Raw genomic sequence first — 27,621 nt, 5'->3', positions numbered from 1 at the left:
AAACAAACATTCCTTACTTAAATTGTTACCAAACATGGCCAATCACCAGAAATCACCTGGGAAGTTTTTAAACATAGATTTCTGGGTGTCACATCCAGACGGATCCAGTTGGATTCACTTAATGTGAATTACTGTGATGATTAGCCAAGTTTGAGAAACACTGTCTTAGCTCATGCTTTTACTTCAATCTTTTTCCTAACTTTTAAAAATTACTTTAGCCCACTAATCATTAGCAACAGCTGGTCTTACTAGCAACCTGATCATCTGTGCAGATGACCCAAAAGAAAACAAAAGTTAAAATTAAGATTACTCTTTCCCTTTTAAGCTATTCAAGCCATAAGGTAAACTTACCAATATCTCCTCATTTTCACTACCTACAATTTAGACATGCTGAGAAACTTTGTATAGCTTACCTCTTTCTGAATAGTCAGTTTAACTTTAAGTCTCTTAGAATGGGGCTCAGTCCAAACAAAACCTGCATCTACAAGCCGTACCTTCAAAAAAAAAACACAAACAAAAAGAAACCTAAATTCCCACCAGAGAAAAAAGATGAAAGAACTCATTAATAGATTTCATAGGATGTTTAAGGAATCTCATTGGCATCACTACTCAACAACATCAGTAAAAAAAAAAAAAAATTATCATTAGAGGTATGGCAACAAAAAGAGCAAATAAAAGGACGATCTAATGACTTCATCATTTACAAGAAATCTCACGAACAAGTTTCTAGTTGGATTATTCTCTCTACATTAAATACATTGGTTTTTTAAAAAATTCATTAAAGGGAGTCTCATATTGAATACTGAATCCACAATGGTAACTTACCGCTAAATCAGCAGGGGCCAAAAAAGTTTGCTGTATGTAAAGAACAGAATGTAGCTCAATATGGCTAAAATGGGTGTTTCAAGGAAGAAGAGGATTGGAACAAAAATGGAGGCTGTTTCAATAACTTGGGCAGAAAGTGCAGGTGACCTGAACTAAGAAGTGCTGGAAATAAAAGAAGCAGAAAGACCCATGAGTTATTTAGGAGATAAGATTTACAGGATTGAGTGATACTGTATATGGGAAGGATGAAAAGAACAGATTCTAAAATGATGCTCAAGTATCCAGCTTGGGCATCCAGGTAATAACTATTTTTCTGAAACAAAGGACAGATTTGATGGAGAGAAGATACTATTTTTGGTTTCAGACATTTAAGAGGGTTTATGTATGATACACCCAAATGAAATTGTTCAGAGGATAGTAAGATATATATTTGATTTGGAGCTCTATGGAGAAAACTGAGCTGAAGAGAACAGATTTGGGAGACATCAGTGGGCAGATGATGATTTTGTCAACTCTTGTCTGATGAGAACTAGACTTGCTAGTGTAGATGCAGCTCTCCAGAGTAAAACCCTCCTCACATGACTGGTTCCCCTAAAGCAAAACCCAGGTACAAGAGGGTGACAGGCAGTGTTTAATTCCCTCAGTCTCCATCTGCAAGGGTCAAGAAGGCAGCCCAAAGGCTCTAAGACTGCCCTTCCCTCAGCTTCCAACCTCATCCACAGGAATGGAGAGAAGACCCTTGACACCCACTTCAACATTCCCTAACACAGCCTCACCACACTATCCGTCCTCAGACAGTCAGAACTGATCAACTTAACTGGGCCCTTTATTCTTCTTTACAACATCCTCAAACATTTCAGTCACCCCTCATCTCCCACACTCCAATTACATATATTCCCTATTCTGTCCCATCTAACACTCCTCCAAAAATTCTGAAACCCTTTCACAGCGCCCTCTGGAACTCAACATTCACTAACACAACAAAGCCTCCTAAATGCTCAATCTTTTTGCTAAACATTCCCTTCACCTTCTAGATCTCTTTACATAGAATGCTCCCCTAAAGCTAATTAAGGACTAATTGTTCTGTTTTAATTCCTATCACTGGACCAAGAGCTAGACAGGTGTCCTTCTTGCTCTTAACTGCTAATTCCAAACCACCTCCCTGCCTCCTCCTTAAACACACCCAGTTTTGAATCTGAAGGCTATGCTACCCACTCTGTTATAGTCATCTGTTAACCCCTGGGTCACCCCTCTCATTTCTCAAAGACTTTAGCTCCTGGCTCACTGTTGTTGTTTCCAACAATATTAGTACTTAGTGATTTCAATATCCTTACAATACCCTAGCATCTCCCTTCTTTGAGTTCCTCTTACAAGATCTCGTCCTCCTTCTATCTCAGCTATTCATATCCTTTTACCAGTAAGTTTTACCAATAACTGAAACCTCTCCAAAATCTCAACTCCAAACATCCCGTCTCCCACCTCTTATCTTTCCAGCTCATTTGCTCTAGCTCCTGGGCACTAAAACCCCTGCAACCTATTGCAACCCACGATCTATTCACCCTACCACCTTCTCACTATCTCTCATACCTCTTTATCTACTCACTTCCATCATATCCTAGCTTAATTTCAAGATCAATCATCAAAACCATTCTCATGCATACACTCAATTCCCTTGGTCCCTCTCTCACTTTACTTTAGTCATCTGGCTAAATCACAATCTTTGTTAAATTCAGTACACTGCCTGCCCCATGCCTTACCTGTACAACTGATGGCGTTACAGAAAGAAATACACATCATGCTAGTCTTTAAATTTTTAACAGTAATCTTTGTAACCATACAACATCATTCTAGTACATTCTCTCTCTCCCACTCACTGGAGGACTATTTCACAACTTCTCCTCCACCCTCAAACATCTAATAGTTTTTCCCTCATAACTACTGCCCAGACTTCATTTCTCAATTAGAAAAGTAATCAGAAGATTTTCCAGAAGTTCCCACTTACCAATACATTCTCTCCTGTTACCACAAATGAACTGTCCTTGCTCCTATCAAGACCAACCTTAAGAATGCACCATTAGGGGCGCCTGGGTGGCGCAGTCGGTTAAGCGTCCGACTTCAGCCAGGTCACGATCTTGCGGTCTGTGAGTTCGAGCCCCGCGTCAGGCTCTGGGCTGATGGCTCGGAGCCTGGAGCCTGTTTCCGATTCTGTCTCCCTCTCTCTCTGCCCCTCCCCCGTTCATGCTCTGTCTCTCTTTGTCCCAAAAATAAATAAAAAACGTTGAAAAAAAAAATTTAAGAATGCACCATTAGAGAGCAGAGATACTTGTTTTGTTCCACAAAAATATTCCAGGTTCCCAAAATGGTGCCTGGGAGAGAGTAAGTGCCAAATATTTGTTGATATTCTTCCACAAGTATGTTATATACTATCTCTTTTCCACTCTTCAAGGGCATGCCCCAGGCAATTATTCTGTCTCTGTGCAAACTGTTCCCTCTGTACTCTACAACTCCTAGATAACTTACAAATATAACTACAACATCTCACATCTTGAGAAATGGGTCCCTTCCCCTTATTTCCCTCTACCCATTGCCCCATTTGTTTCCCTTTAGAGCAAATCTCAAAAAAAAAAAAAAGGAAAAAAAGAATTACCTATACTTGTCACCTCCAATTCCTGTCCTGTTCTCTCATTTCCATTCAAATCAGGTCTTTTTATCTCCACCACTACACATAAATTGCTCATTAAAGTCATTAGTAATCTTCACATTGCTAAATCTACAGAATTCATGACTTGACCCATTAGCTGTAAATTACACAATCACTTCCTTTGTAAAATACCTCCCTTGTGTTCCAAGACACTACACTCACCTAATTTTTCATCTATTTCATCTAGCAACTCCTTTTCAGTGTCCTTTGATTTGTCATCTTCCCAAGCTTTTATCAGTAAAAGATCCCAGAATTCAGTCCTCAAATTGCTTCCCTTCTCTAGCCAAACTCCCTAGGAAATATTCAAGTTCACAGCTGTAAATAGCATCTATATCCCAAATTCATTACCTCCAGTCTGGACCACCCCCCTGCTGATTTATCCAGCTGCCTACTATTTCTACTTCCATGTTTAATGGACATCTAAGTACCACTATGAGATAGTTCTAATCTCTCCCACCCTGACCTGCTCCTTTTGAAGTCTTCACTACCTACTAACAGCAACTCCCTCCTTCTGGTTGCTCAAGAATCATGGATGTCAAATCATACTTATACTCATCTATCACATACACACATCCAGCTTCATAAGTAAATCCTACTGACTACCTTCAAAGTAGATGCAGAAACCGTCCATTTCTTACCACCTCTACTACTGACCCAAATACCACCATTACTTATGATTACTACAATCACTCCCCATAGGTCCCTACTTCTACCTTCACCCCCACCTCCTTCACATGCATTCTAAACACAATGGCAAAGGATCCTGCTAAAACATAAATCATTCATCTTGCTACTACTCTACACTATACCTACTCTACCCATTACATTCAGAGTAAAAACCTGACCTTCCATGACTTTCCATGATTGCTGTTTTCATCCCACACTACTTTTCCCCTCCTCACTCCACTCTCTCCACACAGGGATGCTCCTGCCTCTACTTGTTTTCTCTACCCATTAAGTCTCTTCTCCAGATTCCTGCACAGCTCCCTCTCATACTGCTTTTAAGGTTTACTCAAATGTCACCTTATCAGTGAGGCATTACCTAACCACTCTATTTCACTTGTTTGAATATAGATGACATACAATGCCAACTGCTCTAGTTTAAATTACAACTCTTCCCTGTGTAGTTCTTAGCCCCTTCCTGGTTTTTCCTCCCACAGAATTTAGACCTTTTAATATACCGTATAATATACCGACTTATTTTGTTCAGTGCCTACTCCACACCCTCTCCTCCAACTAGAATGAATGTTCCCTAGGGTCGCCTGGGTGGCTTTGTCAGTAGAATGTCCAATTCTTGATCTCAGGATCAGGTAGTTGAGTTCAAGCCCCACCCTGAGCATGGGGTCTACTTAAAAAAAAAAAAAAACATAGAATAAAAGTTCCCTAAGACAGACATTTTGTCTCTGCTATATCCCCAAGACCAAAAGCAGACTGGCACAGAGCTGACACTTAATAAACGCTGCTGAATGAACTAAAGAATTATTAAGGCTCATCAGACATTTGACAAAAGCCTGAAAGTGAGAAGTACAAAAATGAGACCAAGTTACACAAAAAACTGACTCCAGAGCCAAATTAGGAGAACAGAAGGAAATTTTTGAAAAAAATTATCAAACCTTCAGAAAAATTCAACAAAATGCATTGCTATTGGTAGGAATGTAAATTGGTACAGCCACTGTGGGAAACAGTATGGAAGTTCCTCAAAAAATTAAAAATAGAAATACCAGGGGAACCTGGGTGGCTCAGTTGGTTGAGCCACCAACTCTTGGTTTCAGCTCAGGTCATGATCTCACGTTTCGTGGGTTTGAACCCTGCATCAGGCTCTGCGCTGACAGTGTAGAGCCTGCTTGGGATCCTCTCTCTCTCTGCCCCTCCCCCGTCTCTCTCAAAATGAATAAACTTTAAAAAAATCTAAAAAAAAAACCAAACAAACAGAAATACCATATGATACAATAACGCCACTACTATTTAACCAAAGGAAAAAAAAATACTAACTGAAAAAGATATATGCAGTCCTATGTTTACTACAGCATGACTTGTCATAGCCAAGATACAGAAGGAACCTAAGTGTCCCTCAGTAGATGAATGAATAAAAAAGATGTGGTATATAGAGAATGGAATATTACACAGCCAAAAAAGAATGATATCTTGGGGCACCTGGGTAGCTCAGTCAGATAAGTATCTGACTCTTGTTTTCGGCTCAGGTCATGATCTCACAGTATGTGGGTTAAAGCCCCGCATCAGGCTCTGTGCTGGCAGCGTGGATCCTGCTTGGGATTCTCTCTCTCCCTCTCTCTCAAAATAAATAAAAATAAGTATTAAAAAAAAGGATGGTATCTTGCCATCTACAGCAACATGGATAGACCTAGAGAACATTAAGCTAAGTGAAATAAGTCAGAAAAAAAAAAAGAAGTCAGACTGAGAAAGACAAATACCACATGGTATCATTCATATGTGGAATCTAAAAAAACAAGTGAACAAACAAAAAGCAGAATGAGACCTATAAATACAGAGAACTGATTGTTGCCAGAAGGAAGGGGACTGTGGGGGCAAGCAAAATGGAGAAAGGGTAGTGGAAGACACAGCTTCCAGTTACGGAATGAGTTGTGGGGATAAAAGGTACAATACAGATAATATAGTTAATTATATTGTATTACTGTTGTAAGGTAACAGATGGTAGCTACCCTTGTGGTGAGCACAGCATAACATATAAAGATGTCAAATCAGTATGCTGTACACCTGAAACTAATGTAACGTTGTGTGTCAACTTATACGCAAATTTTTAAAAAGTTTAAAGAAAAATTTAAAAAAAATTTTTTTTTTAAAGAACAGAATGCATCAAAAACATTAAGACTTTGGTAAAGATTCTGGAACTTAAAAATATCACTGCTGGAACAACAAAAATCAATACAGAGACTGGAAGATAAAGCAAAGGAAATCACTCAGAAAAAAAGACAAAAAGATTAAAAACATCCCAAGGAGAAAAAGACAAACTTTTAAGCCAATAGGGACAACATTTGACTAACAGAAACTCCAGGGATGAAAAAAAATAAAACAAAGGAAAAAATTTCAAAGAACTATTTCATGTTATTTTATCAGAGCTTAAAAGAGAATTTGAAGGGGTGCCTGAGTGGCTCAGTCAGATGAGCATCCAACTGGATTTCAGCTCAGGTCACAATTCCAGAATCATGGGATCAAGCCCATTGGGCTCTGTGCTGAGCGTAGAGCCTGCTTGAGATTCTCTCATTCTCTCTCTCTCTCTCTCTCGAGACTCTCTCTCTCTCAAATAAAAATAAAATAAAATAGAATCTGAAGACTTTCAAACCGAATCCATTTCAATTAAAAATATACCTGGTATCAAAGTTTAACACAAAGAAGGCTGAAAGTGTTATGCAGAGAGAGAGGTAAACTGGACTAAAATCCTGTTTGTTTTTTTGGAGACAATGATGCACTCACTTTATTTATTTTTTTTTTTTCAACGTTTTTTATTTATTTTTGGGACAGAGAGAGACAGAGCATGAACGGGGGAGGGGCAGAGAGAGAGGGAGACACAGAATCGGAAACAGGCTCCAGGCTCCGAGCCATCAGCCCAGAGCCTGACGCGGGGCTCGAACTCACGGACCGCGAGATCGTGACCTGGCTGAAGTCGGACGCTTAACCGACTGCGCCACCCAGGCGCCCCTGCACTCACTTTAAATAACAGGCATAAATATTTTCTTTCTACAGCAATAATGAAAATAAAAAGAAACTGAATACCATAGCCCTAATACTATAATCTCCTAAATTATGTTTAGCAATGGTATATTTTTTTAATGTTTTATTTTTTTTTTAATTTATCTATTTATTTTTTTAACGTTTATTTATTTTTTGAGACAGAGAGACAGAGCACGAACAGGGGAGGGGCAGAGAGACAGAGAGACACAGAATCTGAAACAGGCTCCAGGCTCTGAGCTGTCAGCACAGAGCCCAACGCGGGGCTCGAACTCACGGACCGTGAGACCATGACCTGAGCCGAGTCGGATGCTTAACCGACTGAGCCACCCAGGCGCCCCTAATGTTTTATTTTTTATTTGAGTGAAAGAGGTGAAAGAGACAGAGTGTGCATGCACGAGCAGGTAAGTAGCAGACAGAGAACCTTAAGCAGGCTGCATGCTTAGCGCAGAGCCTGCTGCAAGACTCAGTGTCATAATCACGAGATCACGACCTGAGCGGAAATCGAGAGTCAGACACTTAACTGACTGAGCCACCCAGGGACCCCAGCAATGCCTTTATATAAATATTTTCATAAAAAACTACTGCACATAAGAGGCTGGAGATAAATAATGAATGAAAAAAACACATTTCACATTAAGTCTTTTAAAGCAAAAAGATTTTCATTTCCATAAAAAAAGAATATATATAACTTTAAAAATGGACACAGTTTTGTAGTAGGGTGCTTACCAACAGTAACATTTAAGTTATTTTTGGAAAACCTACTGGTAGGATTTTCTGAAAATAAGAGATTAAAATATAAAAACAGTAACACATGCCTACAAAAACCAATTTTAACTAACTGACCTACCTTACTCAGAGGGCCTTTGATTTTTTTCAAACACAAAGCAAGAAGTTCCCTGGATTCTAATGCACACTGTATCCAAGTTCCTGGTGGCTGGAAATATCTGAGAAAGAAAATACACTGAAACCCAGCATTTCTCAGGAAAGACAAAAATTTCAATGTGAATCTGCAGACAATCCACTGATTATTAGTAAGATATAATAATACCCAAGGTTGATATGAAGCACTTAACCCAAATATATTTAACAGTTCCAGAAAACTTTCAATTAGATCAGTAGCTTCAGTTTAAAATGTGAAATCCTAAGTATATTTGAGAAAGCCAGTCTCAAATAATCTATTAAAGAGGTCTTAATACTTCAAGCACCAGCAAAGAATTCCAGTGAGGACTGAAAAATGCCTAAAAGTTCTCTAAAGCTACACTCTGAAAAACAGGTAAGAAATCATCTTAAAATGGTATTAGAATGGTTTATAATAAGCATCTAAGATGCTTGAGAACTGCTAATTTCTCACACACAAAAAAGATAAATTAGCACCTCATACTATGTATCAACAGTAGTTCAGACTTTTCATGTATTTCAAGTCCATTCCCAAATGTTAAATTGTAAAACTTGTTATTAAATCTTAAATAACACCTAATTAAATTAAACCTTAAATCCTTTGTGCACATGCTTTAAGATTTTTAGCCCAGTCTGCTCAGGACTTAGGAGAGTGCCAAGCACATAGTAAACACTCAATAAGTATTTGTTAAATACATAATACTTCTAAATATGTTACGTGAATGCTTGTTTTTGCCATACTTAAGTGCATATTCTGATTTTCACCTTTAAAGGTTCATTCAAAAACCTTATACAGGTCCATTTGTAATAAGCATGCTTCTGGAGTCAAAGGGCTTCATATATCAATTAATAAAGCCTTTCATTCTGATGACAAAATTAAGGTTTAGAGAGGTTAATTGGCAGAGTTTCAAAAAGCTCATTCGTGAGAAATCCAAGACAAACTAGGTCTCCTGATTCTTTGTCTCAGGCTTTTTCCACTCCACCATGCTTTCAATAGATCAAGCCTCATACTCGCCAAACTTGCAAACTATAAACTCCCTAAAATAGTACAGAAAAATTTCATGTTTTTGTACATATGTAAATTTTAAGTATTTTTCTGGAAAGACAGTTTTCAAATTCCCATAGGGATTCATGAGCCACCTCCCCCATCCCTAACCCATTTGGGAAATCACAGGCAATTAGTTTTATATGGGCAGTGTCACTGGGCAGTTTTGTGTTACTTGATAGCTTACTACAGTCATTTAGTTACATGGGAATTTTAATAAATTTTCAAAACACTTTGCTCAAATACTTAAAACATTAAAACTTAGGAGGGTTTTTGTCATACATAGCATCTGGTAACTAAAATGAAAAAAAAAAAAAAAACCTCATGATAATAACAACAGTATGTCCTTAGTAATCTCTTTCACTTACCCTTATGAACATCAACTCATATCTGCTCACTGTATACAGCAAACCTATTAATCTCTTACAAGGAAAAATATTTAAAAAAACAGCCAAGCACCTTTCCACTAACTTTACCAGATTAGCAGGGCAAACCAGGAAAGTACATTACAAAATTGCAAATCCTAAAATCTTTGGCAACACCAACATAAGTAAAAATTAAATGTCAATTACATGCACTTTATTCTATGTATGTTGGTGTCATCTCAGCATATGCCAGTGGCTCTCCTATCTACAAATCTCAACTTCAAGTAGGACAAAATAAGTACTACACCATACCTTTGACATTGCTTGCAGAAAGACACACAGACCTGCTTCGGAATGCCTTGGCTGATGTCTACTTTACTTCGCAAACAGGCCACACAAATATTGGCAGGATTTGGACTGATTGGGACACCACACTCACAGCACAAGCTTAAATAAATAAATACAGCATAAATTTTTCATGTTAGGTTTCATAAATGCATTTGATGCCTTGATAAAGGCTATCAAACAAAAGCCTTCCAAGTTAGGCCATATTATCTCTACGTTAAAAAAAGAAGAAAAAAAAAAAAAAACTTGCAGAACAATCTTCAAAGATGCTATAAAGCATCACCTTGGAATACTGCACCAAAAAAACAAGGATGGCTAGAACTTCAAAAATCCTCAAACTATGGTGATGTTCAGAAGGTCTAGAGAGTGTAAATTATTTCTAATAGTAATCATCAGACAGCTTTATAGTCCAAAGGCATTTTTTTTAAAGGTGCCAGTATAGGGACTACCAAAATGTAAACATTTACCCAGAACAGAAAATTTTTCAAAGGATGGAGAGAGACTCATGTCTAGTGATGCGGTAAAATGGACGGGGGTCTTAACTCCAGGTGTACTGAGGACAGAAAATGTTTAGGAATCATTGATGCTGTCCCAAAGAAATGTTCTATAACCCGTAATGTTCAAATATAGTAGTCACCAGGCACATGTGGCTCCTGAGGACCTGAAACATGCCTAGTATGATTGAAGAACTTCATATTTAATTTTTCATCTTAGTTTCTTTACATTTAAATAGCCACATGTGGCTAATGGCTATCACATGGACATCCAGAAGAATGTATAGTGAATATTTTAATACTCTTAAAGCAACTATTTTAATTTTATTTTAATACTCTTAAAGCAAGTATTTTACTACGACAAACTTTCCAACTAAAACTGAATTCAAGGGGCGCCTGGGTGGCGCAGTCGGTTAAGCGTCCGACTTCAGCCAGGTCACGATCTCGCGGTCCGTGAGTTTGAGCCCCGCGTCAGGCTCTGGGCTGATGGCTCGGAGCCTGGAGCCTGTTTCCGATTCTGTGTCTCCCTCTCTCTCTGCCCCTCCCCCGTTCATGCTCTGTCTCTCTCTGTCCCAAAAATAAATTAAAAAACGTTGAAAAAAAAAAAAAATTAAAACTGAATTCAATTTTCTCAAGAAATAAAGCTTTCCGCTTTCCCCACTTAAGACAAAGAATTCCATCTCAAAAAACAAACACACGAAAAGCTTCCCTCCCAGGTAGTGAGTTTCTTTTTTTTTTTTTTTTTTAATTTTTTTTTAACGTTTTATTTATTTTTGAGACAGGGAGAGACAGAGCATGAACGGGGGAGGGTCAGAGAGAGGGAGACACAGAATCTGAAACAGGCTCCAGGCTCTGAGCTGTCAGCACAGAACCCGACGCGGCGCTCGAACTCACTGACCGCGAGATCACGACCTGAGCTGAAGTCGGCCGCTTAACCGACTGAGCCACCCAGGCGCCCCGGTAGTGAGTTTCAAAGACTCACTTCAGCATCTTTAAATGCAAGGGGGATGGGGAAAAAGGAATAGGACTCACATGTGTCCAGGGGTGCGGTCGGCGGATTCCGTCATATACTCCATGTTTCTGTATCCCTTGATTTCAAGAGAGAGAATGAATCATGGGATTTAAGTCACTTGCCTATTCACCTCTATACAAATCTTCCTTCTCTTTCCTTCTCTTTCTCTGAATAAGTCAGACAAGCCTCGTAAAGCAGCAAATAACCAATTCCATCTAGCTACTTTGTAAGAAGTCACTTCCTTTAACATCAGAACCAAAGAAATTCCAGAATTCCAGAGTTTCCCTGAGCCATTAAACTCGGCTACTGGCCGCAAGCATCACCACGGCGCCAACTCCCGCGGGAGGAGAAGGGCGCTCAGGGGGCCGGGGCCGCCACCCCCACCCTCACCCTCAAACCTGCAGCGACCGGGCCTCAGCCCCGCGCCGCAGAAATCGCCGTTGGTGTCACGGCGCCGCGGCCCACCCACCCAGACCCCGCACACGGCGGGTGGAACCTCACGCGGGCTCCCGGCGGGCAGCGCACACGCGGCACGCACGCGGCCTGAGGCCGGCCGGAAATCAGGGAATCCGCCCCACTCTCTCCTTAGGGACCCCGCGCGACCGCTAAGCCGGGTCTCCGCCCAGAACCTACTTAACGCCTCTGGGACAGACCCAGTTTTGCGGGAAATCTGCGACAAAACAGCCCCTGTCACCTCCAGGTGACACCTCCAGGCTGCCACACAGCCAACGCCAGCACGACGAAAGTCTCGCGAGACAAGAGCTCGAAATCCCGTGGACCGAGAACGAGGAGTTAAAGGGGCCGGTGGGGGCGGAGGAAGGGGAGGGCTCAGGCGAGCCGTGCAGTGGGGCCTGGGCCCAGAGGCGGGGCAAGCGGAAAGGAGTGGGGAGAGAAGGCTCGGCCTCTCTCCTGCAATAGTGGGTGGTACTTACATAGACTTTACAACTCCTCTATTGGGTTATCATCTTTCCCGATTTTCCCTGGCCAGAGTTCACTCCACGCTAACCTCGCCCTTGTATATAAATCACTTTTCAGATATCCTCATTGGGAGCTTGCTTGCTTCATGATTATATAAATGATTATATAAAAGTTGTATGTAAACAGTACCACAACACACAAATTAAACTACATCGAGGGCAGTGTCTCTTTGTTCATCATCATATGCCTAATGCCTGCTACATCCTGAATACTCAAATGCAGACTTGTTGAATAGATGAAAGAAAGAAACGTATGACAATTATTTGTGAAGAAATCTGATAGTTTTAGTCCACTATTAGAATGTGCTTCCTGATAGCGCACTTCATATCTCCTTATGACTTTATACCTTGATCTTAGAACTGCACAGACCATGGCTAACCAGTTTTTCATGACAGAATCTCAAATATTTGAAGAGCACATTTTTTTCTGTCTTCTCACCCCAATTTCAAGGACTAAGCAAGGTCATCTAATAGAAGGTGATCAAAGAAACCCTCTCATTTCTTGCCTAGGATACTTAAGTATTTTCCCATTCCTTCTCCTTACTCCCAGACTCCAACCTATCTTTATAAAATGCAAATCTGATTTTGTCACGCTCTCCTGCTTTTAATCCTCCAGTGGTCTCTGATAACCTTCTGGTAATTTCCAATTTCTCTGCGTAGAAAGAAGACCCTTCAGGATCTAATCCAGACATACCCTGTCACATTCCCAAGCATGCAGCCATACGGGCCAACTGGCAGATCCTACAGGAACTAGTCTACCTTGGCTTATGCCTAGGACAATCCACCTTAAATATTAAGCTCAAGTATACTATATTAGTTTCCTATTGCTGCTGCAATAAACTATCACAAATTTTATTTATGCCTTAGAACAACACAAATTTATTATCTTACACTTCTGTAGGTTATAAGTCTAAAAAAGACGTTTCTCCTTAGTGTGTGGTCCTACAACATCTTTATAGAAGGTGTATGGCTCTATAATAGTGTGAACAACACTAAATTGGATCATAAATTTTCTATTCTGCACGTTCCACAGATTCAACTGCTGGAGAGAAATCTGGTCTCGTTCTTCTCCAGATTCCCTGCACCTAGCACAGTGCCTGGTGCAAAACAGACCCTAAATATGTGTTGGTAAATTATTTATTCGTTTGTTATGCACAACTCTGAAGAAACAACGTAACTCCCCATTTTTTCCATTCCTATTGTCATTTCCCTTAAGCCAAATACCACTAGGAACACAACTGTAGTTAAATACATTGTGTCTATTCTTCACTGAAGTGAATGCAAACATACCATGAGGAATCATGGAATGTATCAGGAGGAGCATGTTAGAAAAAAACCTATCATAGAATTTGGGCTTTCATTGGGTAACCTCAGAGAAGGTCTAAGAAAGCAGGTCTTCTCTAGATTGGATGCTGTCAGAAAGCAGGGGTAATTCTATAAATGGATATCTCAACAAATCTTATGTATAGAAAGAGAGGCAGAAAGAAAGCCAAAATTAGTAAAGAAGTAGCAGTTACTCATCTTGGCCAATAGAGGGGGTATTTGGTATTTTCCTGGGTGGCACAGTGACCTTGTATTTATCTATGGTTATACAAAATTATGCGGTGGCTTTGCTTTGTCTCATTTTAGTGTGGTGTCAAAGTAACTTTGTCAGAGGTTGGTACAGTGTGAAATTGTTTATGTCTAACAGGAGAATAATGTGGGTTACCTGTGAGTACACAGGCCAGCTTCTGAATGTCAGGGGCTGGTCTTTTCTTTCTCCATATACTTCCTTAATACCCTATTTGATTTAGCACCAAATGACACAGTGCCAGGTTTGTCAGGCACTGGATATACAACAGTGAACAACACGACTGGTCCCTGTTCTTGTGGAGCAGATAAGGGTGATAGCCCAAAAAATTATGTAATTGGCTGAGAGTTCTATAGCATGTAAGTGGCAGAACCGGGACCCGAACTATGGTTAATTAAACTGTACCCATGTCCTCACCACCACACTGGGCTGCCTGCCTTTCTGAGGATCAGGTCATCTATTATTCACAGGCTCTTTTTTTTCTTTTTTTTCTTTTTAACGTTTTATTTATTTTTGAGACAGAGAGAGACAGAGCATGAACAGGGGAGGGTCAGAGAGAGGGAGACACAGAATCTGAAACAGGCTCCAGGCTCTGAGCTGTCAGCACAGAGCCCGACGCGGGGCTCAAACTCACAGACCGAGAGATCATGACTTGAGCCGAAGTTGGCCGCTTAACTGACTGAGCCACCCAGGCGCCCCTCTTTTTTTCTTTTAAGAAACTTTATTTTCCATCAACCTTATTTCCATTTCTGTTTAAGAGTCTGTGGATGGAGCAACTTAGGATCCCTCAGGGGTTGTTCCCACCCATTCAGGGGCCCGAGCAGTGGGAGCTGCAGCCCAGTCCTGAGCAGTGGCTGAGAGCCCCAGTCTTCAGTAGGAAACTGCTGGACCGGCACTGAGGACCCCGCATGTCTCAGACCACCTGAGACCTCAGGTTGAGTAGCAGTAAATTCGGGACCCGGGGCAGTCCATTCACCTGGAAATCCCTCCTTGGTCACAGCCTTTTCAGCATCAGCCTGCTCTTCCTTCTCAGTCTCTTCAGGATCTCTGTGGAAGGAGAGAGAGGTCAGGTGTGGCCTCCCACAGGTGTTCATGGGAGATGGTGCACGGGAGTGTGTGCAGAACCTCCCAGGCCAGCATCCACCGCCTCGGACCCACTGAGTGAGCTCCCTTGCTGTTGCGTGGGATGGCAGTGTCCACACAGCGCCGTGGAGAGTCTGGGTTACACAGAGCAACGGTGGGTGGGTTAACATAAGACACCTCTGTGAGGGGCTGGTGGTCAGCCCTGAATCAGTGACCAGCAGAAGACACGGTTCCCGGGAGGCAGCCTGGACCTGGCTAGTGAAGGTTCCAGGAGTGAAGTGGCCCACAGTAGGAGGGGCTCCAGTGGCAGCCGTCGAGTTGAGCACAGCCCAGTGGCCAGTGTTCCTAGAATATGATGCCGACATTAACCGGGTTTTTGATGGCAACGATAGAACAAACTGCCGGCAGAAGCTTCCCATAGATCTCTCTAGATTTGTAATGCACCATCACTTTCTTTTCGGTAGATGTACTGTTCTGTTTGGAAGTCAATGTTAGTGTCATCTAAGCGAGTTCTGTTGCAAGGAATTAGAGGACATCCTCCTCCCTTTGCAGGACGTCAAGGGCTCTGGACATTGTGCAAGTTTTCCTTAAAGTTACATGGGAGCCTAGAACAACACCTCCATATGGACCCCTCTCTTGTTAGCATGGAAAGGCCACAGGCTTTTCATAAATGAAATACTATGTGGCAGAAAGTACCTACATCTCTCCTCACACTTCTCACCCCTCAATAATAAGATCTCCAGATGTCAGAAGTAAGTACTTTGTGTCAAATCTGTCTGCTACAAGCCTAGGATGAGCTTGGTCTCAGAGTGAGATAATAGGGGCAAATTACACCAGAAAGAAACTCATTTTGCACTTCTTCATTTAATCCTCAAATCTCATCTGGGAAAAATGGGTTTTCTAATCCCATAGTCCTTATGCTCAGGATATCTATCCTTTTTCAAATCTTAGCTTTGGTGTAATTTGATAAACTTAGATTCTGTGTGTTTGGCCTTGGCCTTAAAATGGAATTCCTAAAAGGGCTGGAAGAGTATGACCTCCTAAGAAGTTACAGGTGCATTTTCTAGATTCATTATGTATAAATTCATTTAAAAAAATTTTTTTAGATCAGAATCCATAAAATCTCTCTCTCAACCAATTAATGTAAACATAAATACTGATTTTTATCTCTTGTGGTTTAGACTATAATATAACTTTGTTGGAGATAGATTGAATGTTTTATTTTTTTAATGTTTGTTTATTTATTTTGAGAGAGAGAATGAGTGAGCATGAGCCGGGGAGGGGCAAAGAGAGAGGGAGAGAGAGAATTCCAAGCAGGCTTCACAGTGTCAGTGCAGAGCATAATGCAGGGCTTGATCCCACAAACTGTGAGATCATGACCTGACCCAAGATGAAACTATGAAAGTTTTTTTTTTTAATTTCAGAAAAAAAATCTTTCAGATCTAGACTAGGCAAAGAATTCTTATATTCAACAACAAAATCATGATATATAAAAGAAAAAATTGGTAAGTTGAACATCATCAAAATTAAAAACTTGCTCTGTGACAGACCCTGTTAAGAGGACAAAAAGATAAACTACAGAGTGGGAGAAAATATGTTCAAACCATATCCACCTAAACACCAGTATCTTGAACATAAAAAGAACTCCTGGGGCATCTGGCTGGCTCAGTCAGAATAGTGTGCAATTCTTGATTTTAGGGTCGTGGGTTCGAGCCCCGTGTTGGATGCAGAGATTACTAAAATAAATAAATAAATAAATAAATAAATAAATAAATAAATAAATAAACTTTTAATGTTTTTATTTATTTTTGAGACAGAGAGATACAGAGCATGAGCAGGGGAGGGGCAGAGAGAGAGGGAGACACAGAATCCGAAGCAGACTCCAGGCTCTGAGCTGTCAGCACAGAGCCCTATGCGGGGCTCGAACTCATGGACTGTGAGATCATGACCTGAGCTGAAGTCGGACACCCAACCGACTGAGCCACCCAGGCGCCCCAGTAAATAAACTTTTAAAATAATAAATAAAAATTTAAAAGAAACCTCAAAACATATAAGTAAAAAAAAAACAATCCAATTAGAAAATGGGCAAAAAACATGAAGAGACAGTTCACTGAAGAAGATATTCAGTAGTCAAACAAGCAGATATGAAGATGTCTAACATCATTAGGGGTATGCAAATTAAAACCACGGTGAGATATTACTACCCATCTATCAGAATGGATAAAATAAAAAAAAAATAGTGATAATACCATATGCCAACAAGGATGCAAAGAACCTGGATTGACTCACATACTGATGGTAGGAATGCAAAATAGTATAGCCACTCTACAAAACAACTTAGCAGTTTCTTTAAAAGCCAAAAATGCAAGTACCATACAACCTAGCAATTGTACTACTAGGCAGTTATCCTGATGAAATTAAATTTTATGTTCCCATAAAAACCTGCACACAAATGTATATAGCAGCTTTTTGTTGTTGTTGTTGCAATGGCCAAAACAACCCAGGTATCTTTCAACAAGTAAATGAGTGAATACACTGTGTTGCATCCACACCCTGAAATACTACTCAGCAATAAGAAGAAGCAAACTGTTGTGCAAATAACAACCTGGGTGACTCAGTGTGACCCTCCAGATTCTCCAGAGAATTATGCTGAGTGAAAAAGCCAATTCCAAAAGGTTATATGCCATATGTTTCTATTTATGTAACATTCTCAAAATGACAAAATTAGAGAGCTGGAGAACAGATGAGTGGTTGCCAGAAAATAAGAATGAACGGAAGGGCAGGAGGGAAGGAAGTAGGTGTAGCTATACAAGGACAACATGAAGGATACTTGCAGTGATGGAAATATTCTGTATTTTGACCATCTCCAAGCCAATATCCTGACTGTGATATTGTACTTATAGTTTTGGAAGGTTAAAGGGTTCAGGAGATCTCTCTGCATTGTTTCTTACACCTGCACGTGAATCTACAATTATTACAGTTTTTAAATGGTTTATGGGGTTCGTGAGTTTGAGCCTCGACTTAGGCTCTGTGCTGACAGCTCAGAGCCTGAAGCCTGCTTCCAATTTCTGTCTCCCTCTCTTTCTGTCCCTCCCCCACTCGCACTCCGTCTGTCTCTCTCTCTCAAAAATAAACAAACATTAAAAATAAAAAATAAAATAAAAAATCGGGTAAAGCTTTCTGTTTAAGGAAAACAACTGCCTGCTTTTATCTCTTGTAGTAGTTTTCTTCACAAGTCTTCAACACTTTTGTCTACATTGTTGGCTGACTAACCTCTTCTCCCCAGTGTCCTTACCACTGGCAGCATCCATGAAATACAGTTCTGGTTACCAGGTGAAGGGGAAGTCTATTGGGCAATCTTCCAGGAAAACTAGCTTCCTTAATAAAAAGGCACAGACTCAATGGATATGCCATTTGCCCTCACTCTTGGCTCCTTTGCCCTTCTCTCTGCTTCAGGTCTGGAATGCAAATGTGATGCCATCTACCATAAGGCAACAAGCAGTAAGGGCATATGCCATCATGCTAAGGATGGTGAGGCTAAGAGCTAGAGACAAACTGTGTCTTGACTGTTATCTTGAGGTGGCACCAACCTTGGGCTGTCCACCTTTAAAGTTCTTTCTATTTAGCGGGGAAAAACCCACCATTTTATTTTTAAGCCAACGTTGGGCAGGTTTTCTATTATTTGGAACCGAACACATTTCTAACAAATCCCTCACTCATGGGGGATTCTCAGCAGGGCTGAATACTTTGTCCACCTTAAAAGACTACTGTAAGGATGAAAAGCGTGATAGCTACTTAATATTCTTTGTGTGTTTCAGAAACCAAATTGCTGACACTGCATTTTCCTTTCTTCTTTCTCTACAGTATTTTATGTTTCTTATTATTCTCCTCAGCTGGGCTTGAATTTGTATTATAATCAGACTCTTGCCAGTCGCTCTCCTAATTGAATTGGGCTTTTGTTGTAGCTGAGACAGCTCAGAATTTTTTAATGGTCTTCCAAAACCATTCCAGCCCAGGGCAGATGCTCCCTTCTTCGACCTCACAGCACTTACTGTCTGCACTTCCCAATTGCCGATTCATCATGCACTGCCCCATGACACTTCTCATACAGCTGTCATAGAGTAATCGATGCTTAGAGCTGGAAGGGACGTTAAAGATCATCTTCTCCAGCCACCTCAGTGCGTGTGAGTTGTGGTTTAACTCTTGGATTTTTCTTTATCCCTTCCTGGGTTTACAGCTTGTAGTCTCAACTAGATCTTAAGCTCTTCGAGAAGAGAAAGATACAGAACAAATATGTGTTAAATTACCTGCGACAAGCCAGACCCCTTACACTCATTTAATTTTCACAACAATCCTAAGAAGTGGTTAGTGATCCCCACCTGACACGTGAAGGAACTGAAGCTCAAGGAGGTTGTTACTTAGCAAAGGGACGATGCCTAGAAAGAGGAGAAGCCCAGATTTTGACTTGGATCTTAAGATGCTTAAGTGCCTTTAACCTCTTTCAAAGTTGCTAACCACTTGATTAGATTTTGCCCTTTGGAGTTCTTCAACCTTTAAACTTTAAGAAATTCTGCATTCTGTTCATATGCTTTCTCTCTTAGTAAGAGATTTAAATTATATCTGTGATATTGTGATTCATAATAAGACACATGTATTTGGTTTTCATCTCCAGTCCTGACACAGGGCTCCTAAAACTCTTGTAAATTCCTAAGTGAATTTATCTGCCAATGTGAGGGAAGCCTCTATAAAATCCCAGCAGGAAGGGTTTCAGAGAGCTTCCAAGTGGGTGAACACATCCATGTAGTAGGAGGGTGACGCACCCCAATTTCATGGGGACAGAATCTTCTGTCCTCAGGACCCTGCCAGACCTTGCTCTATGTATCTTTTCATATGGGTGTTTATCTGTATCCTTGACCATATCCTTTAAGAAACTGGTAACGAGTATTTCCCTGAGTTCTGTGTGCTGCTCAGCTCTGTGAATCTAAGAAGTGGGTCATGAGACCATTGATTTGTAGCCACGTCAGACAGAAATTGTGGGTAACCTGGGGACCCATTACTTGAGATTGACATCTGAAGTGGGGTGAGAACACTGTTGTGGGACTGAGGCTTTAACCTGTGGGACTGACACTATCTTCTGACTCTGTTTCCAGGTGTCAGAAGAGTTAAATTGTAGTACACCCAGCAGGTGTCCTGGAGAATTGCTTGGTGTCAGAAAACTTCCACACATTTGGTGACCAGAAGTATCAAAAGTGTTATGAGTGTGGCAGTAGTGTAAGAGTAAAGGGGAAACGCAAAAGAACTGTAGGCTTTTCCAACTCAGTATCTAATAGCCAAATAAGATAATGGTTCTTTGTGTGTAACATTAACATTTTTTAAATGCAATACTGTTAGAACAAAAATATTATACTGTTTTGATTTAGTGAAAAAAAATTGTTAGATATCTGCCATGATAAAATTTTATAGCAAAAACACATATATTGTGAAGTTAATGCAGAACAGTTTTTTCTTCCTGAACAGCAGCAAACAGAAGTGCCTTGTAGAGAATAACTCTGTAAGCTATTTGTGATAACTTGCACCACTAAGAAAAACTAATAGAAATACTTAGAGAAATGAAATTTAGTAGTTCCAAGTTTCCAAGAAATGTCAACAACTTTTGATTCCATTAAAAATAAACCAATGGTATCTTTCTTTTTTCATCTGCAACATACCCTACCCTATTTTTTTTTTTTAATTTTTTTCTAACGTTTATTCATTTTTGAGAGACAGAGAGAGACAAAGCATGAGTGGGGAAGGGGCAGAGAGAGGGAGACACAGAATCTGAAGCAGGCTCCAGACTCTGAACTGTCAGCACAGAACCCGACGCGGGGCTCGAATCATGAGCTGTGAGATCATGACCTGAGCCAAATTCGGACGCTTAAGCGACTGAGCCACCCAGGCGCCCCTGCAACATACCCTATTTTAATCTGAGCCTACCAGATTTTAACTTGGAATTTGAAGCCTTTCAGTTGCACTACCTTTTTGCAGAACTTTCTTAAATGCCAGATTGGCAATTAAGATGCAGGGGGTAATTTCCTTTACTATCATTGCTATTGTTCATGTAACAAAAAAAAAAAAAATTAGGTAATTGGCTTTGAAGAGCACAATCCTATAGCTGTCATCCATCTCTGATATAAGCCAAATTTGATTTTGAAGTATAAAGATAATCTCTTTATTTAAAAAAGTGTAATTTTATATTTCTGCATTTTAAAAAGAGGTTAGTCATAATTTTAGATGCATGCTTTTAGTTAATGTACTTATACATGCCACCTTTGGGAACACAGATGTATAATCTGAGTTTATTTATAACTTGCTGATTATATACTGCTTAAATCTGCAAACTTGAGATATTGCAATGAATATAAATTTTAAAAAAATCATCGGCTGTGGTAATTGGTTGTACATGTCTAAAATGTTAACCAAAAATAAATAAACAACCTGCTAAGTAAATAAATATATCTAATAGGCTCCTGTATATCACGAGGCCACACGGGCATCTAGTCATGGGTATGATGGTACTTATTTACCATAAGCCTCAGAGGACAAGGGCTGTACCTAGTATACCTTTGTATACATTGTGTCTAATACAATCGAGTGTAATAAATATTTGAAAGATGAATGAACGAATATGTTTCCTTCAGGGGCATTCAGATATCTCACTTCTTTGAGTTTCTCCAAATTGCTAGCACAATGTTTTGCTTAAAATAGACATTTGTCGTCTATTGGCATCATTGGCATGAGTGTTAAAAGAAAGGGAAAAGTCTCCTTTGTCTTTCCCACCAGGCCACACTATTTTTCCAGGTATTACTAGGAAATATGCATTTTCCAGACAGCTGGTCATGAACACGACAGTGCCAAGAGCTCTGGCAAACTAGTTACGCCCTGTGCATCAGTCATTCCACTTCAACTCTTGCCTTTCTCTGAACCTATGACAATCTGTTAAAGAATTATTAGTAATTGTTTCTCTGTTAAAAACACCACTTAAAAATTTGAGATAATGTACCACTTTGACAATGAGAAAAGAAAAAAAATGAAGAAATGATTCTGTTCATATTTTCTATTCTCCCACTTCATTTATAAAGAAGCTTATAATTTATCTGGGAGGTCTCAAGTTGGCCACACCAAATCCAATCTGTAGAAATTTTTGACAGCCTACTATTGGCTTTTCAAAAATTGAGTTAATTGCTCCACCACAAAATATTCTTAGTTACAAGCAAGAGAAACTGATTCTGGCTTATTTAACAGAAAGGAATTTGTGAACATGCTCATCGTAGGCCTCAGAATACAAAGGAAGGTGGAGAACCAGACATGGGCCATGCAGCCAAGAACACCACCCAAAATCACACATTAGAGCCAACTTACCCAGTCAAGCCCACACAAACATCACTCTCGTAGCCTGTACCACGGACACACTATTGCTGCTACCACTGCTGCCTCTGCTCTCCTGGGAACGCGACTAGGTGGCACCTATAGGGCTTCCTGAAGTCCCTGCTCCTTTGCATCAATTAGCTCCAAAGTTCAGGGCCGGTACCTGAAATCAGGTGAACCTAGATCACATGAGCAAATGGAGACTGGGCAGTAATTAGAGATGGAGGGAGAGTTGAGCCTTTGCCTGCCACTGTCCTGTGCCTTTCTTGCTGATTTTCATATAACTTCTCCTACTTTGCCACCTCTGTCCCTTCCAAGTTCAGAATCCCTAAACAAGCTAAGTAATTTGCACATTCATTGCCAAAATTAACACAGTTGGAAGCAGGAAGTTAAGAAATCTAATAGCCAGCTGTTCTTGGTAAATATTTATTAGGCCATTTTTAGACAGTGGTAATGTGTTCAATTAATATTTATAAATGTAAAATAGAAAGTCCTAAATGGTCATGACTGCACTCCTCTCGCATTCCTTTAAAATTCAGAATTAGCTCCTGAAGAGACTGCGAGTGCCTTGAGAAACCAATTAAAATTTTAATCCCTATGTGGAATGATTTTCCTTGCCTGCATTATTGTGCAGGCTCACTGTTACCTAGTCCATTAGCTGCACTGTCAACCCTGCCCCTCTCTCATAACCTTTAATCCACCTAACAAAGTGAGCAAGCAAACGGCTCAGTGAAAATTTACTTGAGTTCAACAAACTCTTGGATACACTCATTAATTTTCTCAAAAATCTTCCAAGAAAGTAAGTGGTGGCCCAGAATATGATATGTATTTATTTGTGAGTTGCTTGGCATGCACTCACGAGCCTTAGTTTCACATAACAAGGAAATGCTTTTGGCCGCAAACATTTTTGTTTCACAATTCATCCTCTAAATCCTAGCAAATAATTTATTGCTGAAATTTAAAGGTTTTCAATAAAACCCATCCCTGGCAGTAAAAATTGTGGACAATAAAGAATTTTGGCACATGCTACATATACCAAAAGACCAAACTGTCAGATTTAGACTCAGTTTATATTTACTGAGCATGGATTATGTGTCAAGTTCTAGCCAAGTTTACAAACATTAGCTTAACTGTCACTACAAATCCATGAGGTAGATTTAATCACACCTTACTGAGAAGGAAAGCAAAGCTCAAGGTCTATGGGACCTAACAAAGACTACAAAGCTAGAAGGTGGTAAAGCCAGGGTTTGAACCTGACTCCTGATCCTAATCAATTCTCTGCCTTAGCAGACTGATCCAGGATGAGTAAGAGTTTCAGCATGAAAAAGTAGTTAAGGTACACTAAAGTTTAAGTAGAGATGTGTAACATCTAGCAATTCTTCCCTAATTAAAATATTACAGATGAATCCAATGATGAACCCAAATTGCTGGGATTGCATTGAGACACTGCAACTTTGCATCCTATCATTTTAAAATTGAGTTCAAAGGAAGGACATGTCTAAAGCAAATGGGTGTTTCACCTGATGAAAGCATGGTTAGATATAATTCTCCACATCTCAATGCATAGGTTTGGAAGGCAAAGACAAATGAACAAAATAAAGCAAAACCACATAGAAAATAATGAGTAGAAAAGTTGTCTTATAATGGCTAGTGACTACATAATTAGACAGTCTATGGTTGGGGCAGATATTTTGCAGTCTTTTTTTCCTTCTTCAGTCTTTATCATTCCTTGTCAACCTAAGTAAGCCCGGACTTGTAGAATAGGACCTAAAGCTGGTCCAAGGGTGCATTAGCATGGGTAATGGATTCTCGCTCTGCTCCACAGCATGGAAATCAGGAATATATCTGGCCCAAGGACCATCAGGGTAATGGATTCTTGCTCTGCTCCACAGCACAGAATTCAGGATTATATCTGGCTCAAGATGTTTTAGCTTAGAGAGGTTAGAGTAATGAATGAAAAGTTTATTTAGGAGTATGAGTACTACATACTCTACACCTGCAAGCCTTACATAGGTCATAGGACTCTGAGATAGATGAGGTGCACCTAGCCACGGTATAGTTTTCTCCAGCATGTACCCAAACAAGACCATGTCCTGGACTGCTTTAGCACCATATGTGTACGACTAGGTCTGAAGTGGGCAGCTGAGCTTTGAAAGGTATGATGTGAGCTTCATTTGCTCAGATTTACCAGATACTGTGTATTTGCTGGTGTGGCCTTTTTGAGAGATCTTCAGGGGGAAGCACTTCTGTCTGTTAACAGGCAAAGAGAACTGATCTCTCTACTGCATACTCTACCAGCTCTGACTTCATGCTGCACCTTTAAATATATAAACCATGTTTGACTTGCCCAAGTGGTGTCTGTGTCTGGTTGTTTAGTTGATCTGAGCCTATTACTCACATTTATTAACTTTGTGTGTGTGCAGAACCAAATGTCTAAAAAACTTCCAAGATCTTGGATTATTGATTAAAGACTCTTCTCAGAAGAAAAGTATAGAATTATTGCCAAACTGGTGCTTGGTAATGGTTCTCATCCTTGACCAAAATGTAAGGCTCAACAGGAATCTTCAAGAAATGATCTCTTTCCATCACATCTATCTAAATGAATACTCTTTTAGACATATCACATATTCTTAAACTAAGTTCTGCTAAGTAACTCACACAGAAAGGAAAGTCTAGGTCAAAACAGGCATAAAAATTTATGAAATGTGAAATGTGCTGTAGTGGTAAAACTTCTAGAAGGGTCTTTGTGTAGCAACAGAATCTAATGTCTTTTTTTATGTAGTATTTTGATATGCTACATATGGGAGGAGAAAACCTTCAAAAGTAATTTGATACTAATTTGAAAATGTAGGTGTAGACTTACAGGAATTAATAATCTCTGGAAAATATTTTTATCTGCAACATATCCTGTTAAATTAACGTCTACTCAGCAGAAAGCTGCTTCTTGCATTCTCCTGTGTTTACAGCTGATGGAACCCTCAGTCCATTTCCAATATTCATTTAACCATTTACCCATATCTTTTACTAAGAAGCACTCCTTCCCATTTTATTGTATTGGCTTGCCGCTGTTTTCCCTCTGTGGATCCAGGCCAAAGGAAAAAAATTAACAAGGTTATAATGTCTTTGAAAACTTTTAAAATGGCTACTTCACTCTTATTATTAAAGCCATATTTTTAGGGAAAGCACTAGGATATAGCACTCTGACATAACTTAGCTTCATAAAGCATTTAGCTGTTTTTAAGGTTAATACAGATATTTAATAGGCTTTTTCTTTCAATCATTTTCCAGTTTGTGTAATTCACCAATACTACTGTTTTGTAGTAGAAAGGATAGAGTCACAAAAAGAATAAAATTCCTTTCACACGGTTTCATGGTTAGACAATGGGACTCCATTACTTAGCCTTCTGGTTTCTACTCCCCTACTTCTTCAGATAAATTATATTAACCAATTTACTTTAACCTTGAAATTATCAGGTCAGTTTTTTTGTTTGTTTTGTGTGTGTGTGTGTGTGTGTATGTTTTAATCGAGAAGGTTAAAAAATTTTTAAAGTAAACTCTTTATTGAAATGCAACAACCAAAGAAAAGCACACAGATCTTAAGTTGTACAATTTGATGAATGTTCACAAACTAGACACATCTGTGTAAACAATGCCAGATAAGAAAAAGAACATGGAGTAGCTGGCTGGCTCAGTTGATAGAGCATGTGCCTTTTGATCTTGGGGTTGTGAGTTCAAGCCCTTTGTTGGGGGTAGAGATTACTTAAAAAAAAAAAAAAAGATTAGGTTAAGTAAACAACATAACCAGGACCCTAGTTGTCCCCTTTGAGTCCTAACCCCAAGAGGTTTCACTCTCCTATTTATACTATAGATTAATTTTGCCTATTTTTAAACTTTACATAAATGTAAACTGCAGTATATATATCTTGGATCTGGTTTCTTTCACTCAACATCACATTTATGAGATTCATCCATATTGGTACATGTAATAATTGGTTTATTCCACTGAATACACTGTGATTTATTTATCTTTTCTACTATTGATGGATTTTGGGGTTGCTATTATGAATAGTGCTGCTGCGAACATTCTTGTACATGTCTTTGATGAATATATGTGTGCATTTATCAGGGATATACTGGGAATTAAATTGTCAGGTCTTAGGCCCTCATTTGGTACTGGCTGTCTTTTTCTTCTGGTAGGTTGAAGAGTATGCTAGAGTTGGCTCCCACCAGGTCACAGGCCCCAATGGTTAAATTTTCAATAATTTTGAAAGCTAGTTGTTAAACACAACCATTATTAAAAATTAAATAATATAGGGGCGCCTGGGTGGCGCAGTCAGTTAAGCGTCCGACTTCAGCCAGGTCACCATCTCGCGGTCCGTGAGTTCGAGCCCCGCGTCGGGCTCTGTGCTGACAGCTCAGAGCCTGGAGCCTGCTTTGGATTCTGTGTCTCCCTCTCTCTGACCCTCCCCCGTTCATGCTCTGTCTCTCTCTGTCCCAAAAATAAATAAAAAACGTTGAAAAAAAAATTAAAAAAAAAAATTAAATAATATAAACTTAAGTAAGTTATATCAAAACAAAGGTAATAAGTATTCAAATTTCATTACCTCCCATTGTATTACATTTGACTATCTTTAATGCCATTAAGGTTATTTATATCAATTGTATTTGTATGGTGGGAATACATTATAATGGTGCACTGTCAGGTATTTCTTCAGCAATAGCCTGTGGGTAATATGAAATTGACTACAATGGAGTGTTTACACCATAGGAACTGAGAAATGCTACTTATAAGGACTTGATTTATTGTACTATTGATTTATACAGACTTAAGAAAGTGATGCGGAAATGTGAATAATGCAGGTTAAACTCAAAAGTGTCATATTTGTAGTTGATATGTTGTGAATAGCTAAAAAGTTATCAAAGCATGGTTGAATTACAGATATAGATAGACTTCAGCAAAAATCAACAAGAGCATTCTATAAAATCAATTGGCTATATGGAATTTAGAATAAAAAGTATATATTATATTGTATTTTTTTTTATTATTTGTCAATTTATGATATACACACCATACTTTTTTTTCCCCCTTGAAAGCCCATTGTCCAACCTTTACCAGCACAGTTTTGGTTATAGTGCTATCACACTGTGATTTAAGTTTACTTTCCCTGATGACTAAGGAAGTTGAACACATT

The 27,621-nt window shown here is 39.5% G+C and overlaps 1 protein-coding gene and 1 pseudogene across 2 annotated transcripts in view; both read right to left on the bottom strand.

The window, feature by feature from the left end:
- NMD3 (NMD3 ribosome export adaptor) overlaps positions 1-12,161 on the bottom strand; it is a 32,994-nt gene extending 20,833 nt beyond the window's left edge. Inside the window, exons 1-5 of one of the 2 annotated variants that reach the window (XM_058730402.1) lie at positions 12,029-12,161; positions 11,416-11,471; positions 9,857-9,991; positions 8,085-8,181; positions 414-494 (exon numbers count right to left, since the gene is read on the bottom strand). In XM_058730402.1, the coding sequence (XP_058586385.1) occupies positions 414-494; positions 8,085-8,181; positions 9,857-9,991; positions 11,416-11,459 (357 nt within the window). In that variant the 5' untranslated portion in view covers positions 11,460-11,471; positions 12,029-12,161. The remainder of the gene's footprint in view (positions 1-413; positions 495-8,084; positions 8,182-9,856; positions 9,992-11,415; positions 11,472-12,028) is intronic. The other variant, XM_058730403.1, reaches the window with a different exon arrangement.
- Positions 12,162-13,558: 1,397 nt separating this feature from the next.
- Positions 13,559-16,728, bottom strand: LOC131512109 (small ribosomal subunit protein uS2-like; annotated as a pseudogene).
- Between the last annotated feature and the right edge of the window lie 10,893 nt (positions 16,729-27,621).

The sequence above is a fragment of the Neofelis nebulosa genome, chromosome 5, assembly GCF_028018385.1.
Source record: "Neofelis nebulosa isolate mNeoNeb1 chromosome 5, mNeoNeb1.pri, whole genome shotgun sequence".
In the NCBI taxonomy this organism is placed as follows: Eukaryota; Metazoa; Chordata; class Mammalia; order Carnivora; family Felidae; genus Neofelis; species Neofelis nebulosa.
This window is presented reverse-complemented; position numbering and strand designations above follow the sequence as displayed.